The following is a 15,980-nucleotide window of genomic DNA, read 5'->3' on the forward strand; positions in this document are numbered from 1 at the left end:
TACCGGAAACTACCGAAGATTGCCGATTTTACGCCGCTTGGCCAACTAATTTCTTTGATCGTCCGCCCGTGTACGAGCTTTGGATCCAATTTATTTTCCACTGATAATAAAACCGAGATTGGTCCAAAATATTTCGGACATAATACGAACACAACTCACGGCCCTAATAAAAATATCCGGAAAACAATTAATTTTTCCTTTTTGTAGATAAAACCGAAATGTTTACCCGTGATTTCAAATTAAAGGATTTATGAAATAGCTGATAATAGAAGTACTTTGACGGCCGTGTCAGTCTGTCTGTTTATCTATTTCTCTGTGGTTTATTAGCAATGCCGAATAATTTAAATTATTTTTAACAGGTAACATTTGGTCTATAATTATAGAAGTTAGTCTAAAAAGCCTAAGTTACTCCTTATATCATCAGATACCTATCAGTGAAAGTCTCGTCAAAATCGGTCCAGCCGGTCCAGAGATTAGCCGGAACAAACAGACAGAGAGACAGACAAAAATTGTAAGAAAATGTTATTTTGGTGTATGTACCGTATATATATATATATATATTCATACGCATGTAGTAAAAAGCGGTATTTCAATATTACAAACAGACATTCCAATTTTATTTATATGTAGGAATAGACTAGCTGAACCCACCCATCCGCTTCGCTGATCATTTAAAATTAACATTATTAATTCTCACCCCCAACAAAGATTCTCATCATTAACGCCCCCGCAACTGGTGTACGGAGTCCAACACTCATATAAATATTAGCCTATCCATTAAGTACATGTATTTTCTACATGGATACCGAGTTTCAAGTCAATCGGATGCACGGTTCAGTAGTTATAACGGAACATCCGTAAAACCACTGTAGATTTATATATTAGTCTAGATTGTTCTAATTATTGCATACCGCCACTTAGGTATATCGCTAAATGAAGTTTAAGTAGCAGCCGTTCAAGGTTTGACGGGTAATACGATATTGAAACAGGGAATCTCGTGAGAAAAATAATGATAGAAATTATTACTCTATGTGTCTGAATTATTTAAATGATATATTTGACGGTAATCCTAAATATCAATTACACGAAGCTGTAAAGATTGATAATGATCGCCTTTAAGAGATCGTCTAACAATTATCCCAGGGGTAAGCGCGAGTCGGGTCGCGTTGCGTTCTCCTAATTAAGGACTCAGTGGGTCGTGGGTCCGTCACGGCTTAGCGGAATGAAATGTATAAGATTTGAGTGTTTGTATAAATAACCGATGGTCCCTTCTCAGTTTCCGACCAGGGAACAATTTAAGCTTTCACTGAGCTAACTCAATTACTACGCTTCCTAGCTTCCCATTATGTTTATTACACGTCTCAGAATAAATTTCCTTTTTTTTAATAGCTTAGATGAGCGGACGCGCTCACACCCCACCTGGTGTTAAGTGATTACTGGAGCCTATAGACATCTACGACGTAAATGCGCCACCCACCTTGAGATATAAGTTCTAAGTTCTCAAGTATAGTTACAACGGCTGCCCCACCCTTCAAACCGAAACGCATTACTGCTTCACGGCAGAAATAGGCAGGTTCCACCAATACAGAACGTGCCTTATAGAATTAATTCCACGTAGACGTTAAATGTCACCTCAAATATACGAACAATGTAAGACAATGTAAATTATCGTCACACAATAAAAAAATGAAAATAAAAACAATTTAAAAATACAACCTTAACAGCAAAATCTAGACTAAAATGGATTCATCAAACAAAACAAATTATCCGCTCGTAATAATTTATTTATTGGTTTTGTAGGCAGACGAGCACACGGCCCACCTGATGGTAAGTGGTTACCGTCGCTCATGGACGTAATTGTAATACTATTGAAATCCAAATAGTCTCCCGTTGTACGAATTCCATTACTATATTTTGAAGCAGATCACCAGAATCTTGGTAGATCATCCCTTATACTTTGCTTCCCACACCGCTCTATGAAGGCGTAGCCTAACCAATATTCTCCTGAACGTATCTTCTTTGGTATTTCTGATACACTTGTTTCCAATACTTCATAGCGTCGTTGTACCAGAGTGGAACTGTCGAGAACGCTTCGTCCAGAACGAAGTTCATCGGTGTAGTCAAATTAGTCGGATACCACTTGACTGGGAGGAGATCAGTCGCTTCAGGAGTTGGATCGCTGAGGACAAAAAGATATTTAAACAAACAAAAAAAGACTACTTGCAATTTCATTTTTAAAAAAATTTTGTTTATCCTATAGTTTACTTTGTCAGTTCTTGTTAGTCTAAGATAAACAAAAAACTACTTTTAAATTTTAATCTCCCGTTGACTATTGTTACGCCGGTAAGAGTAACGCCATCTATCGCCGAACAGTCAAACGAATATCGAAGGATCGAGTAGCACCCAGAATGCTCGTGAAGTACAACGCCATCTATTGACAGATAGCGGAAACTGCTACTAGAGATTTATTTTATTTTATAGATGTTCGGAATATTATAGATATTATGGAATATTAAAGATGTTTAGAATATTCTCGATAACTCTAGGGATGAGGTATCGGTTATAAAAGCGTTGTAGAGATGGCAAGCAGTCAGTCAACAATCTGAACTACTCGAAGCGAAACAGCGAACAGATCACCTGAAGCGAAGCGGAACAAGCGAATTGAGAGCTTTAAAGTGTTTGTTGAGTATTTTAAAGTGTTTAAGTGTTTTAAGTGTTGAATACAGTTTTTAAGTTGTACTTTACTGAAATTTTATTTATCTCGAACCCCAGCGCGTAACACTATTATTTCCGGCGTTTCGAATTACAGTTTTCAACGGTTACCGACAACTAAGGCGTTATTTGTCGACTTATGAATATTGCGCGAATTACCCTCTGATGTTCTAGAAGCAAAATAACAACAATAAATGCGAGATTAAACCGTAAAAGTAAAATTATGTTATCCTATATTTTCATTAATAATCATGTCATTTCAGCTCGCTAGAAAAATATACCTGCAGCATTCCTTTGGAATCGTCTCGCTCTGTATCTGTGTCTAGTAAAAGGAAATTCACCGGAGATCTGACGCTGATATTGCATTTGAAACTAGCTTTATTTCGTTCTATAGGTTTCTATAGGTTCGGAAACAGACGTAAAATTTCAGCCATATTTCTAGACTTGAATACTAATTATTTTTATTGATTATAAATACTACCTGCTTATGGCAAGACTAATGATTTCGGAGTTCCACAATTCCGTAGCCAGTTCTTAGACCCCATATAAACTTAAGTATAAAATAAAAAATCGTATTATACTCGAATCAAAGTAAAAATTACAAAAAGTATTACAAAAAGCATTCAAAATTAAATATAATATTATGTATGTTATATATACACATATGTTTAAGTAATATCACCTTCACACTACACCTACCAAGGTTCATCTCTGCACTCCCCTAAGGTAGACTGTTAGAGAATGCCTATGGCATTAAGTCCGCCTTTATACTTTCTAGTATAAGAAGTTATAAATAAATAAATAAAAGTGAAAGCAACAAAAAATTAAAAAAAACGTTACATTATAAAACTAGTTGTCTTTTAAGATAGTTTGATAACAATACTAGAATGGGTGGCATTAAGCAACGAGAACTTGCTACACCATCGCACTTTTACTGACTTGATAGAAATCTTACCCGTATTTCGCAAAGTTCGTCCACAAAGTAGTCATTCTTTCTATCATTTTGTTTTCAAAAAATCCAGACAACCATTCTTGAGAAAACATATAGAATAAATCATCGGCGTGTGTAGCTCCCGGGACATCTTTGTACGCAGACCCACCACCTAGCTTCGGTAGGTTCCGCCAGCCGGAATAATTAAACAAATAATTGTAAATCGGTTGCTTACTACTCTTCAATATCAACTCAGTTTCTTCTAAAGAAGGATAGTTGAGGTAGGGCTCCCCATACCATTTTGATAAACTCACTAAATCTCCAAAGCTGTCACCATCTCCCATGTATATCTTCTTAAAATTCCCGACGATTTCAGTAACCTCCTCTTGCGAAGTTATATTCAAGTTCTTTGGTAGTGACTTCTCGATTTTGATATTGTTTCGCATCGTGCTATTGTCCATTTCTAAGATCATGATCCCTTCTTGAGTATTAGAGCCTATAATCATTGGTACTTTATTAAACTCTCCATTCGAGAGCGCTTCCTGTGGTGAACGTATCAAGAACGGCTCAACACCTTCAATTACTTTTTCTACGCACGGCGTGTACAAGATTTCTGATATTATAACATTTCCCTCCTTTCTCGGCACTCTTGTCAATATTAATTCGTCATCCGATTTCGTCATGAAATATTCGTACAATTTAACGGGATCTTGACTTATAAACCCCATAACTTTAGCTAGTAAACTAGCTAGGAAAATCGGTTTGAACTGTAAGCCGAACGGTGCTAATGAAGATCCACTCTGTGTGATAGCTTTGTGAAACAACCCTTTGGCCATCGGAGACAAAACCAAAAACGAAACTGATGCTGCCCCAGCGCTTTCTCCGAATATCGTTACGTTCTCAGGATCCCCGCCGAAGCTGGCTATATTTCTCTGCACCCATTTCAAAGCAGCCACCATATCTTTCAAAGCTGCATTTCCTGGTGCCTCTTTAATTCCCAAACAAAGAAATCCCTGTATATTAAGTCTGTAGTTGATAGTTACTAAAATCACTCCTTTAGATACCAGATATCTTGGTCCATAAAAAAATGAAGAACCAGACCCTTGGAAGAATCCTCCACCATGAATAAAAAACATTACAGCGAGCTTATCTCCAGGGTCGGTATTAAATGGAGTATATATGTTCAGGGTCAAACAATCCCGTCGTCCTATAGCCAGGTTGGTAGAAAACTGCTGGTTGCATCTGATTTCCTCGTGAATTGCATCATAGATACCATCCCACTTCGGCTCTGGACCAGGTGCCTGAGTAAAAATGTGTCATTTAGAAACAATCTACAATTAGTAATTTGGACATTTTGAGCACGTTTGTGGCCCATTAACACATAAAGTGCTAATTACGAGAAATACAGGTATTTTGTGGATTTTTTAAAGCAAACATGTATCTGACGTAAGTTCCACAAATAAGTTCACAGGACCCAGTTGCACCTTATCTATATCAAAGGACTACCTTCAAACCTCGATTATAGGACTTATTATAGCGCTCAGAGAAAGCCGTGTAGAGGATTTAATTTCCGTTCCAGGTAGAATGAATGAATGATATCTGGAAGCGAAATATGGCAATTATCGGTATTAGTGAAAAGTCCGTTTCCGCGGCTAGCGGTCCTGGTAAAAAAGAGTCATGTCTTCAATTGGTTGGTTAAATTGGGTGGGGGTTGTATTGAAATAAATTAAATTGGCCCCTTTCAGAGAATTTGTATCTCTAGAACCATATTTTGAGAAAAGCTGGTGACCAGTATATCACGCATCTTCGATGTTGTCATCCGCATATATTGCTATGCCATCAAAACATGCATGCCGTTGATATGCAGAATAAAATCATGAGATAGAACACGGAGCCTTCTGGAATTTATGATCATGGTGTCGGAGCAACACCAAATAACTTTGATGACCGGCCCATCCAAAAATGTAACGATTCACTTGCAGAACTATTGAAGATTCCGTATTATATTGAGTTAATTAGAAGTGTCATATACCAGACCTTCTCGAAGGCCTTTGGGTCCGCTTTACCGTCATCCGCAAACTCACTTCCAAGACTTGCCTATCGTAAAGCTATCTTCTCAAATAGCGTTTTTTTTACATACCGCTGCAAAAATATCTACAAAAAATAATCGTCCCAAAGCTTGACGGTTCGTACCAAAGCTACATTTTTTATGGCTTAGATGGGTGAATGAGCTCACAGCCCACCTGGTGTTAAGTGGTTACTGGAGCCCACAGACATTTACAACATAAATGCGCCACGCACCTTGAGATAAAGTGTTAAGGTCTCATTAGAGTTACAACGGCTGCTCCACAGTTCAAACCGAAACGCATTACTGCTTTACGGCAGAAATAGGCAGGGTGGTGGTACCTACACATGCGGATTCACAAGAGGTCCTACCATCAGTAATTACGCAATTTGTAATTCTTCTAATTCTAGGGGGTGTGGATGAATGTGATGATACAAAAAAAACACTTACTTGGAACTTAGTTTCATCGGTAACACTCCCAAATGGTATTCCGTTGTATTGTACGTATGATCCATCGTGTGCGACGGCGCCCCGCAGTAGTCCGTTGCTGACTCGTACTGTGGCTGTGGGCTGTCGCACCAGCCGCGCCGCCCACAGCGACCACAGCACCACCCACTTCGCTCGCACACACATCACACACACTATTATTCTGTTCACAATACAGCACTGTCCTCTCATACATATACTGCTAAGTCTTCATATACCTGCCCTTTTGAAAATACATTACTCAAAGCAGTTACAACTGATATTTCACTCCCTTCTTCAATTTTGTTCATAGTAAGGCAAAGACCTCACTCGACATCATAGACCCAGTGTCAAACGTTGTTTTAAAGGTCGAGTGATGGCAACTAAAGATTGTTAGATGTGTATTAAATGTTAATAATGCTAAAAAACTACTCATACCTCTAAACTTAAAACATAGTCCCGATGAAATTACGACAAGATATAATCAAAATATAAAATTATAAAATAATTAGCGCAGGAACTACTAGAGGAATCGACACCAAAACTGCAATTATATAATGAATTTTAATATAGAACAAATAAACAGATAAATGTTATCGTAATGCAAACGCAAAACGGACTGGAGCTATCAATGGACGAACCTTAAAGATAAAATGATAAAAAATTTATCAGCGCATTGCATGTAATGTTCGGACGTGTTACACTGTGCTCTTAGTTTGCTGTATTAAATTGTCGACGAGGTAGACACTCATAGACAGAATTCCAGAGTCACAAAACGTTTAACTCCCAGCCCGAAAAACATTTTTTTAAATTTTTTTTTTATTGCTTAGATGGATGGACGAGCTCACAGCCCACCTGGTGTTAAGTGGTTACTGGAGCTCATAGACATCTACAATGTAAATGCGCCACCCACCTCGAGATATAAGTTCTAAGGTCTCAGTATAGTTACAACGGCTACCCCACCCTTGAACCGAAACGCATTACTGCTTCACGGCGGAAATAGGCGGGGCGGTGGTACCTACCCGTGCGGACTCACAAGAGGTCCTACCACCAGTAAAAATTAGGACACAACCAAAGTAGTGCCAATGACAAAACACCGCTCTGTGTGCTTAGTGCGAGTTTTTTGAAGTTCTCGATAGCGTAAAAGTTAGCTCATTTTTGTATAGAATGGGATCGTTTGCGTACGTTTGCCGCTAGGGGCGCTGTTGAAACTGCATACAAAATAGGGTTAACTTTTACGTTATCGAGAACGTTAAGAAACTCGCACTAAGCACACAGACTTCATATGGAGAACGTCATTCATTCGGAGTTAACTGGTGAACGAAAAAAAAGTACTATTCTCTTAATATGTTGTTTATTATCCACTAAATTAGAAGTCGTCGTGTCCTAGGGCAGCGGCTTGGCTCTGCCCCTGGCATTGCTGAAGTCCATGGGCGACGGTAACCTCTCACCATCATGTGGGCCGTGTGCTCGGCTGCATACAAGGGCAATAAAAAAAAAGAAAGAAAAACATTAAGCGATGCGCCTGAGTCCTAATCCCGCAGGCAGGTATCGATTTTTCTAATGAAATACGTACTTAAGAAATGTTCACGATTGACTTCCACGAGGAAGGAATAACATCGTGTAATAAAGATCAGCCCTACAAAATTATTATTTACGTATATACTGGTGGTAGGACCTCTTGTGAGTCCGCACTAAGGTACCAGCACCCCGCCTATTTCTGTCGTTAAACAGTAAATGCGTTTCGGTTTGAAGGGTGGGGCCCGTTGTAACTATACTGAAACCTTAGAACTTATAACTCAAGGAAGGTGGCGGCATTTACGTTGTAGATGGCTATGGGCTCCGGTAACCGCTTAACACTAGGTGGGCTGTGAACTCGTCCAACCAACTATGCAATAAATAAATAAAATATATAATTTAATAAAAGAGGAGAAGTATTTGGTATAGGTAATAAAGAAAAGAGAAGTAGAGAAAGAAGAGAAAACTGTAAATAATTGAAGTAAGAGTACTATTTAGTTTAGGAAAACTATTAGAGAAGTTTTTTGCAGAGAATTTTTTTATTGCTTAGTTGGATGGACGAGCTCACAGCCCACCTGGTGTCAAGTGGCTACTGAAGCCCTTAGACATCCACAACGTAAATGCGCCACCCATCCCGAGACACAAGTTCTAAGGTCTCAGTGTAGTTACAACGGCTACCCCACCCTTCGAACCGAAACGCATTACTGCTTCACGGCGAAAATAGGCGGGGTCTACCCGTGCGGACTCCCAAAAGGTCCTACCACCAGTGAAAAGTTTATCAATTGTAAAAATGCACGGATTACCTGACAGACACGATGTGGGAATAAAGTATTCGCTCTAAACTATCTTACTTTACTAACTAATGTATTTGAAACGAAATATCATTAACTAAAACAAAAAAAAAAAACAAAAAAAAAACCTGTTGGTTCGCCGGTTCTTTTCAGAATGGCGAATGATATTTCGAACCGGTCTTAGAATTAGCATAACTAACATTCAATAAGTCGAAATAAATTAAATCACATTTCATTTCCGTTTCACAATTAACAGTTTCTACAAAAAAGCTACTAAACACTCAATGTTCAGTGAACATTATGTAACCGTTTTATAACATAGAAACTGGTTCAAATAACCAGTTCAACGAAGCGTTGGCGGGTCACTCGCTCTGTCAAACACAAGACGTTATACGCTGAACCGACATACTTACAAAAGTTACAAACAATATAGTTTTTATATTTTGTCTTTTAGAAAATCAACAGAAAGAACATAATGTGATCGTATCATTTATAATACAATTATAATTATAGACAAGTGATAACTTGTGCGTAATGTGTTTTTAGGTTATGTGTTGAAAGAGGTGTATCTGTGGTTTTTATTTTTGTTGTGACTCTAGTGACAGTTCATGACTGAGGAATGAATTCCGAATCAAGTAAATTATAACCTGACCAAATGTAAGACTAAATTTAATAAAATAAACACATTTCTGTAAAAAAATATTACTGGTGTTGTATCTATACTGTGAATAAACTTTATCGGATTAATTAATAATATTTTTAATATTAAAAATTCCATTACAAAACAAAAAACATTTTGAAGGTGAATAATGAATGAAAGGTAATCATTTACTTTCCTCCAAAATGATAGTCACTGCAAATGCAGATCTTTAATCTTCATTTTACAACACTTCTATTTGATGCAGCATTATCAAATTTGACAAAGCTGTGAATATGCTTAGAAAAAATAGTACTAACCAGGGAGTAATATGTGGCAACAATAAATACGATTGTACTGGTTATCTTACGTTTCCACCATAGACGCAACAATACATATCATCCACCTTCCATTTTGTGTCATAAAAAACAGAATCTATGTATTTACATAGGCATCAAACTTCAATAACTCAAAAAAAAACTAAAAATCCCGGAATTCACTTAATGTGGCAACATTAAACGCTTGGGTTAAAGTTCTTAGACGTTTTATGAATGATTAATGTCCAATTACTTATAGAGACATTGGAAAATTAACTTTTAGTTGTGGAAATAAAACTTTAAATTGTAACCGGTATGTACAAATGTTTATTACAAAGGCCAATGTCACACTTTGGAGACTATATAATGTTTTAATACAAATTTTACGATATATTGTTCATGTTTTTTTTGTGTAAAGGGTGGTGATCTCCGGGCCCTGCTGCTATTAAGTAATGACCGGAAATCTTACCTCACAAAGTGAAGGCCACCAATCTTGGGGCACGAAGTTGAGGTCTCATAACAAGACCTAATAGCAAGAATACATTATCCTTGACAATTATTTATGGGTGAGAGCTTGATAGCTGCATATTGAATCAGTCTTCTTGAAAAGTATTGGATGGAAACCTCTTCCACTAGAATTTAAAACAGCTGTCACAGCATTTACTGGGATTGTAGCTTTAGTAGCAACTCAGGAGGGTCGTGATACCGAGCCAGTTGTGATCATGATACGCCCTTTACTATGCGAATGGTTAAATCATAAATAATATTAAGTGCTAATAGCTGCTGTGAGCGAGTATATAGATAGACACGTGTAACTGGTGGTAGGACGTCTTGTGAGTCCGCGCGGGTAGGTACCACCACCCTGCCTTTTTCTGCCGTGACGCAGTAATGCGTTTCGGTTTGAACGGTGGGGTAGCCGTTGTACTGCTACAACTGAGACCTTAGAACTCATATCTTAAAGTAGATGGTAGATGGCGGCATTTACGTTATAGGTGTCTATGAGCTCTTCCACTCACCTAAGCAATAAATAAAAAGATTCCACCAGCATTCACATATCCATAGAAACAAATAATCGCCAAAGCCGCGATTCGTCTCACAATTATCCATGATATACGTCGTTATAACATTAATAAGCACTCATAGTTAAAACTTTCATTTTTAGGAAATCAAATACCAACATAGAAAGTGGTGTGGATGAAGATGCGTCGCAGCAGTGAATTGTGAGCGCGGGAAGCGAACTAACACATGGATAGACGCGGGTACAACAATTAAGTGCAACTCTGTTTTACGAAAAAATACGAACGAGTGATAAATATAATTAACTGAGAAAAAAAATATTGTAAATAAACATTTATACAAATGTTTATTTACAATTTTTTTTTTCTTATTTCAATATTTTATCATACGATAGGAATGTTATTTTAAATCGAAGAAGTCATTAACCTAGAAGTGTGTAACGCAGTTACGCTCCGGCGACACACAAAGCCACGCAAATGAAGAAGAAACGCAGTGAACTTTTGTAATATCTCTAGAAGATATATCTTGCCAGTGTGTGTGCGCCAAGTATTATGTGTGTGCGAGCGAAGTGGTTAGTGCTGTGGTCGCTGTGGGCGGCGCGGCTGGTGCCACAGCCCACAGCCACAGTACGGGTCAGCAACGGACTATTGCGGGGCGCCGTCGCACACGATGGCTCTCATTTGCAATTCTTCGGCATACCATACGCCGCAACTGACACTGAACATAGATTCCAAGTGAGTTTCGGCTACTATTCCAATAGTACTTCTTTTAAAATAATAGCGTATAATTATTTAAAGAAAAGAACCTTAAACTATCTCATATGTTAGTAGTTCAGTTTTTTATTCATTAACTAACGGCCCGCCCTCGCTTCGCTTCGGAAACTGTAATTTATTATTGATTTCTCCACTATTTAATGGATCTTATTATACATATAAACCTTCATCTTCAATCATTATTTCTATAAATCAAAATTCGTTGCGTAGTTTTAAAGATTTAAGCATCATATGAATAGGAACAGAGAAAGCGACTTTGTTTTATAGTATGTAGTGATAATTACTCTTCAGTTTCCTCACCAAGAGCTGCAGTAGTAATACTCTCATCTCACTTTTCAAACTTTTTTGTTTCCATCAAAGGAAGACGGCCCAAACTAACTCACCCACAAGGTTGTTTTTATTATAATTATATTAAAGATTATAAAAGAAAGGTTATTTGGTTAAAGCGACATTTAGCAACTTTACAGGAGAACCATTTAAAGTTTAAAATTTTGGAAAAAATATCCTAGCAAAAAAACTTATTCTAACTAAGACATGTTAATGGGGGTAAACTTAATTTAAATTCAATTAGAAACATCGAATCCAGCATAATTCAAAGGAGAACACTTTGATGATTCCGAAAATGTATATAACTCAATATCACCCTAGATGTCGCTCAAGCCATTACTCATTAACTCCACGATATGTAACGTCGTTCCACCTCCAAAATACTACATAATACTAATTAAAAAACAAAAATCTTACTATTTAATGTCATTTCAGAATCCAAACCCGGAACCGAAATGGGAGGGAGTCTTTGATGCTTACAACGAGCACATCAGGTGCTTCCAAAGGTTTAGTCCCACCAGGATATCCGGACGGGAAGATTGCCTGACCCTAAACGTCTACACGCCTAATAACTATGACTCGATCCGCCCAGTCATGGTCTTCATTCACGGGGGAGGGTTCCGAGATGGCTCAGCATCTCCATTTATGTATGGCTCTGAATATCTAATAAAACACGGAGTAGTGCTAGTTACAATCAATTACAGGCTGGAGGTTTTAGGCTTTTTATGTCTAGGTATAAAAGAAGCGCCTGGTAATGTTGGTTTGAAGGACCAGGTCGCAGCTTTGAGATGGATCAAGACAAACATCAGGGCGTTTGGAGGAGATCCTGATAATATTACGATTTTCGGAGAGAGTGCCGGTTCTGCTTCAGTTATGTACCACATGCTAACTCCGATGTCTAGAGGATTATTCAACAAAGCTATTTTGCAAAGTGGTTCAGCAATTACTCCTTGGAGTTTTCAATTCGAACCCTTAAAGACTGCTAGTTTATTGGCACAAAGCATGGGCGTCAAAACTGAAGATCCACATGAACTATATAAGCTATTTGCCAACAAGCCTGCCGAAGACTTGTTAAAAACAAGAGTCCCCAGAAGGAAAGGAGATATAGTGTTATCCGAAAATATATTCGTACCGTGTGTAGACAAAGAAATAGAAGGTATGGAACGATTCTTGCCAGATACGCCAATAAACTTAATTTCCAACAACCAATATCAAAAGGTACCAGTTATAATTGGCTTCAATAATGCTGAAGGTTACCTGTTCGCTGGAAAAGAAAATGAGACTACTCTAGCTAATTTCAACATCTATAACGCTCTGCCCAGAGATTTGATATTCCCGACTGAGGACGAAAAAAATTATACTGTGGATAGGCTCAAGGGACTTTACTCTATTCGCAGACCCGAAGATTACCTTAAAAACATTGCCAAATACGAAGGAGATACCAGCATCACATATCCTACTATAGCCAGTATAGATCTTCTGTCTAAATCCACAGATGGATTAATTTATGCCTACAAATTGTCTTACGACGGATGGCTCAATGTACCGAAATGGTATTTTGGTTTCCGTAAATATCCCGGCGCGGCTCACGCAGACGAACTATTCTATTTATTCAAAGTCAAAGTGCCTTTGGTTATGGAGTTCATCGAAATTGAATTTATAAATAAAATTACAACGCTTTGGACAAATTTCGCTAAATTTGGGTAAGATTTGTTTTTTGTTTTTATTTATTAGCTGATGTAAATGCCGCTATTCACAATGAGGCTCAAATTGAAATTTCAACTACTTTTGTACATGCTCTCCTACCCTTCAATCCAGGGGCTAAGATAGTTTCGCAGCACAAAATAGGCAGATTACTGGTGGTAGTGAACTCATAACCATGCCCATTAGTTAAAAGAGTATTTCAGACCGAGACGGAGATTAAGAATACTTCTTTATAATAATTGAAAACCAGTATCTTCTGATCAATAGCCAGACAGACGGAACATTAATGCTGCAATCAAACCATGCTTAGTGTTCTTAAGGATGAGCATTAATGTTTAATATTATTATTTTGTCCTACCTAAGGTAGACAGCTACTTGGCTCTGCCCCTGGCATTGCTGAAGTCCATTGGCGACGGTAACCACTCACCATCAGGTGGGCCGTATGCTCGTCTGCCTACAAGGGCAATAAAAAAACCTAATTACTAGTAGCCACGAGGGGCTATTCTAGTTTCACAAAATTAAGTGCTTAGTGATAATTTTGTTCAGTGAACAGTAGTACCAGGTAGACTGTGAGCTACGCTCGGTCATTGTTCTCGTCAAACCCATCGCCTGCGACGAAGGGCTCGACGAGTAAGTTAACCCAGAGACACAGTCCACTGAGTTTCTCGCCGGATCTTCTCAGTGGGCCCCGCTTCCGATCCGATGGTAGATTCTGCGAAGCACGGCTCTTGCTAGGGTTCGTATTAGCAACGTCGTCAAGTCTGAGCCCCGTGAGCTCACCTACTAATTAAGGTTACGCAGAAATAGCCTCTCAAGGCTCTCAGCTAGGTAGGAAAGAAAAAGAGCTGCGTATGCACTACAATAACAAAGCGGAACAATATACTACTTAACTTTTTTTGTTTATTTCAGAAACCCAACACCGTTTCCCTCTTCTACGCTTCCTGTGACATGGAAGCCCTTCAAAACGAGCGATCCGAAGATATTGGTCATAGACAAACAATTCTCGGAGGAGAGTCTTTGGAGCGACGAAGTCATGCTCTACTGGGACACCATCTACACTAAATATAGACGAAAGCTTTGACAAACTAGTCTTAGTCAATCTGTAACGACAATATACTTGCCTTTATCCATGTGTTTCTTTGGTCTTACGGCCCGGTTCAACCTTGAATCATGATTCGCAGCTGATTGGATTGGACCCGCAAAATTATAATTTGCGTAATTACTAGTGGTAGGACCTCTTGTGAGTCCGCACGGGTAGGTACCACCTACCTGCCTATTTCTGCCGTGAAGCAGTAATGCATTTCGGTTTGAAGGATGAGGCAGCCGTTGTAGCTATACTAAGACCTTATATCTCAAATTAGGTGGCGGCATTTACGTTGTAGATGTCTATGGGCTCCAGTAACCGGTTAACACCAGGTGGGTTGTGAGCTAATATGAATGAAAAAAAAAGTTATAGTTTAAAAAACTAAGAAAATAAGCTTTTATAGAAAATGGAACTAAAAAATAGAACAAAAACTTTAATTAAAAATAGTGTAAGAAGCAATGATTTTATTGTAAAAAAAGCGTGGGTGTTTTTCAGGATATTATTAAATTATCACTTCTACTCCTATCTGTTCATAAAATATTTATAACTACTAATACCATGCACCCCACGCTTTTTTTTTACAATAAAATCATTTTTTCTTACACTATTTTTAATTCAAATTTATTAATATTTATTTTCAATTTTGTAGTTGGATTTTCTATAAAAGCGTATTTAGTTAGTTTTTTAAACTATTATTAGTTTTTCATTTTTTAGTTGAATTTAAATTTTTACGATTATTTTTTTAAATATTGAGTTGTCATCGGTCCTTAATACTCGTAAGTATACCAAATTTCGTTTTAATCAGAGGTTTTGAAGGGGGTCAAAATATGTTCAAAGATTCCGTTACATATTAACATACATACGTCTGAAGCTAATAAAAGCGTATTAAAAAAACATAATATCACAAAAAAATTTGCAACGTTTTTTATTGCCTTGTAGGCAAACAACGGAATTGCCCATCTGATGAGAGCGGCTACGCTTGCTCATGGATGTAGACAATGCCAGGAGCGCAGCCAGGCTGCAGCCCAATCCTGAGGATTCTCCGCAAATCTCGTTTGAAGAAAGAGATAAATAAAACGGGACTATAGTACCGACCCGTGCGTCCCGCAGTTGCTATCTCTGCATATTTTATAAACACGAATTTGATTTCAATACTCTTACTCTCCAGCATAGACCATGAGGTTGTTAATTCATCTACGCAATAAATAAATAAAAAGTTTAGTAGTTTCTACTTGTGCAAACGCGAACGTCGCTCTTCAACAAACGTGACTGATGATTATTCCAGTAATTAATTACAAAGAAATCATGGGAGATACTAAATATAGAAATTAATTTTCTACTAATTTCGCTTCGGTTGAGGACCAAAAGCGATTAGAAAACTCTACTTGTAACGGGGTAATCGGCACGATGAACAGAACCTTGAGTTTTGTTGTACACGCAATGGAAGCTGCTTCCACACCGGACATCGGCGCTGTAACTATCTATGAATAATGGTAGCACGGCAATATGTACCCAAAGAAAAATCAAAACGGATGACGGGTTCGCGGCAGAATTTTACAAAACGCTTGTGTCATTCCATTGACAATGAGCCCTAACATCGAAAAAGCCCGCTGCTGGTGGTAGGACCTCTTGTGAGTCC

The 15,980-nt window shown here is 38.0% G+C and overlaps 2 protein-coding genes across 5 annotated transcripts; one reads left to right on the plus strand and one right to left on the minus strand.

Annotated features, from left to right (window-relative positions):
• Positions 1 to 1,769: 1,769 nt before the first annotated feature.
• LOC114243740 (juvenile hormone esterase) lies at positions 1,770 to 7,840 on the minus strand. Its single transcript, XM_028175339.2, has 3 exons — positions 6,159 to 7,840; positions 3,668 to 4,944; positions 1,770 to 2,179 (listed from the first exon to the last, which is right to left on the minus strand). Exons 1-3 carry the CDS (start codon positions 6,384 to 6,386, stop codon positions 1,990 to 1,992), a joined length of 1,695 nt encoding a protein of 564 aa, XP_028031140.2. The 5' UTR covers positions 6,387 to 7,840; the 3' UTR covers positions 1,770 to 1,989.
• An 860-nt stretch (positions 7,841 to 8,700) lies between these two features.
• On the plus strand, positions 8,701 to 14,383 carry LOC114243739 (bile salt-activated lipase). 4 transcript variants are annotated; one of them, XM_089735388.1, is made up of 6 exons: positions 8,701 to 9,139; positions 9,855 to 10,002; positions 10,599 to 10,695; positions 10,848 to 11,187; positions 11,989 to 13,256; positions 14,167 to 14,383. In XM_089735388.1, the coding sequence occupies exons 4-6, from the start codon at positions 11,005 to 11,007 to the stop codon at positions 14,336 to 14,338; spliced, it is 1,623 nt and encodes a 540-aa protein (XP_089591514.1). In that variant the 5' UTR covers positions 8,701 to 9,139; positions 9,855 to 10,002; positions 10,599 to 10,695; positions 10,848 to 11,004; the 3' UTR covers positions 14,339 to 14,383. The 4 variants fall into 4 exon arrangements, with proteins under 4 accessions (XP_089591514.1, XP_089591516.1, XP_089591517.1 ...); XM_089735387.1 differs by lacking the exon at positions 8,701 to 9,139 and adding an exon at positions 9,224 to 9,302; XM_089735390.1 differs by lacking the exon at positions 9,855 to 10,002 and having other exon boundaries at positions 8,701 to 9,302.
• Positions 14,384 to 15,980: the final 1,597 nt, after the last annotated feature.

This window comes from Bombyx mandarina, chromosome 19, assembly GCF_030267445.1.
Source record: "Bombyx mandarina strain Sakado chromosome 19, ASM3026744v2".
In the NCBI taxonomy this organism is placed as follows: domain Eukaryota; kingdom Metazoa; phylum Arthropoda; class Insecta; order Lepidoptera; family Bombycidae; genus Bombyx; species Bombyx mandarina.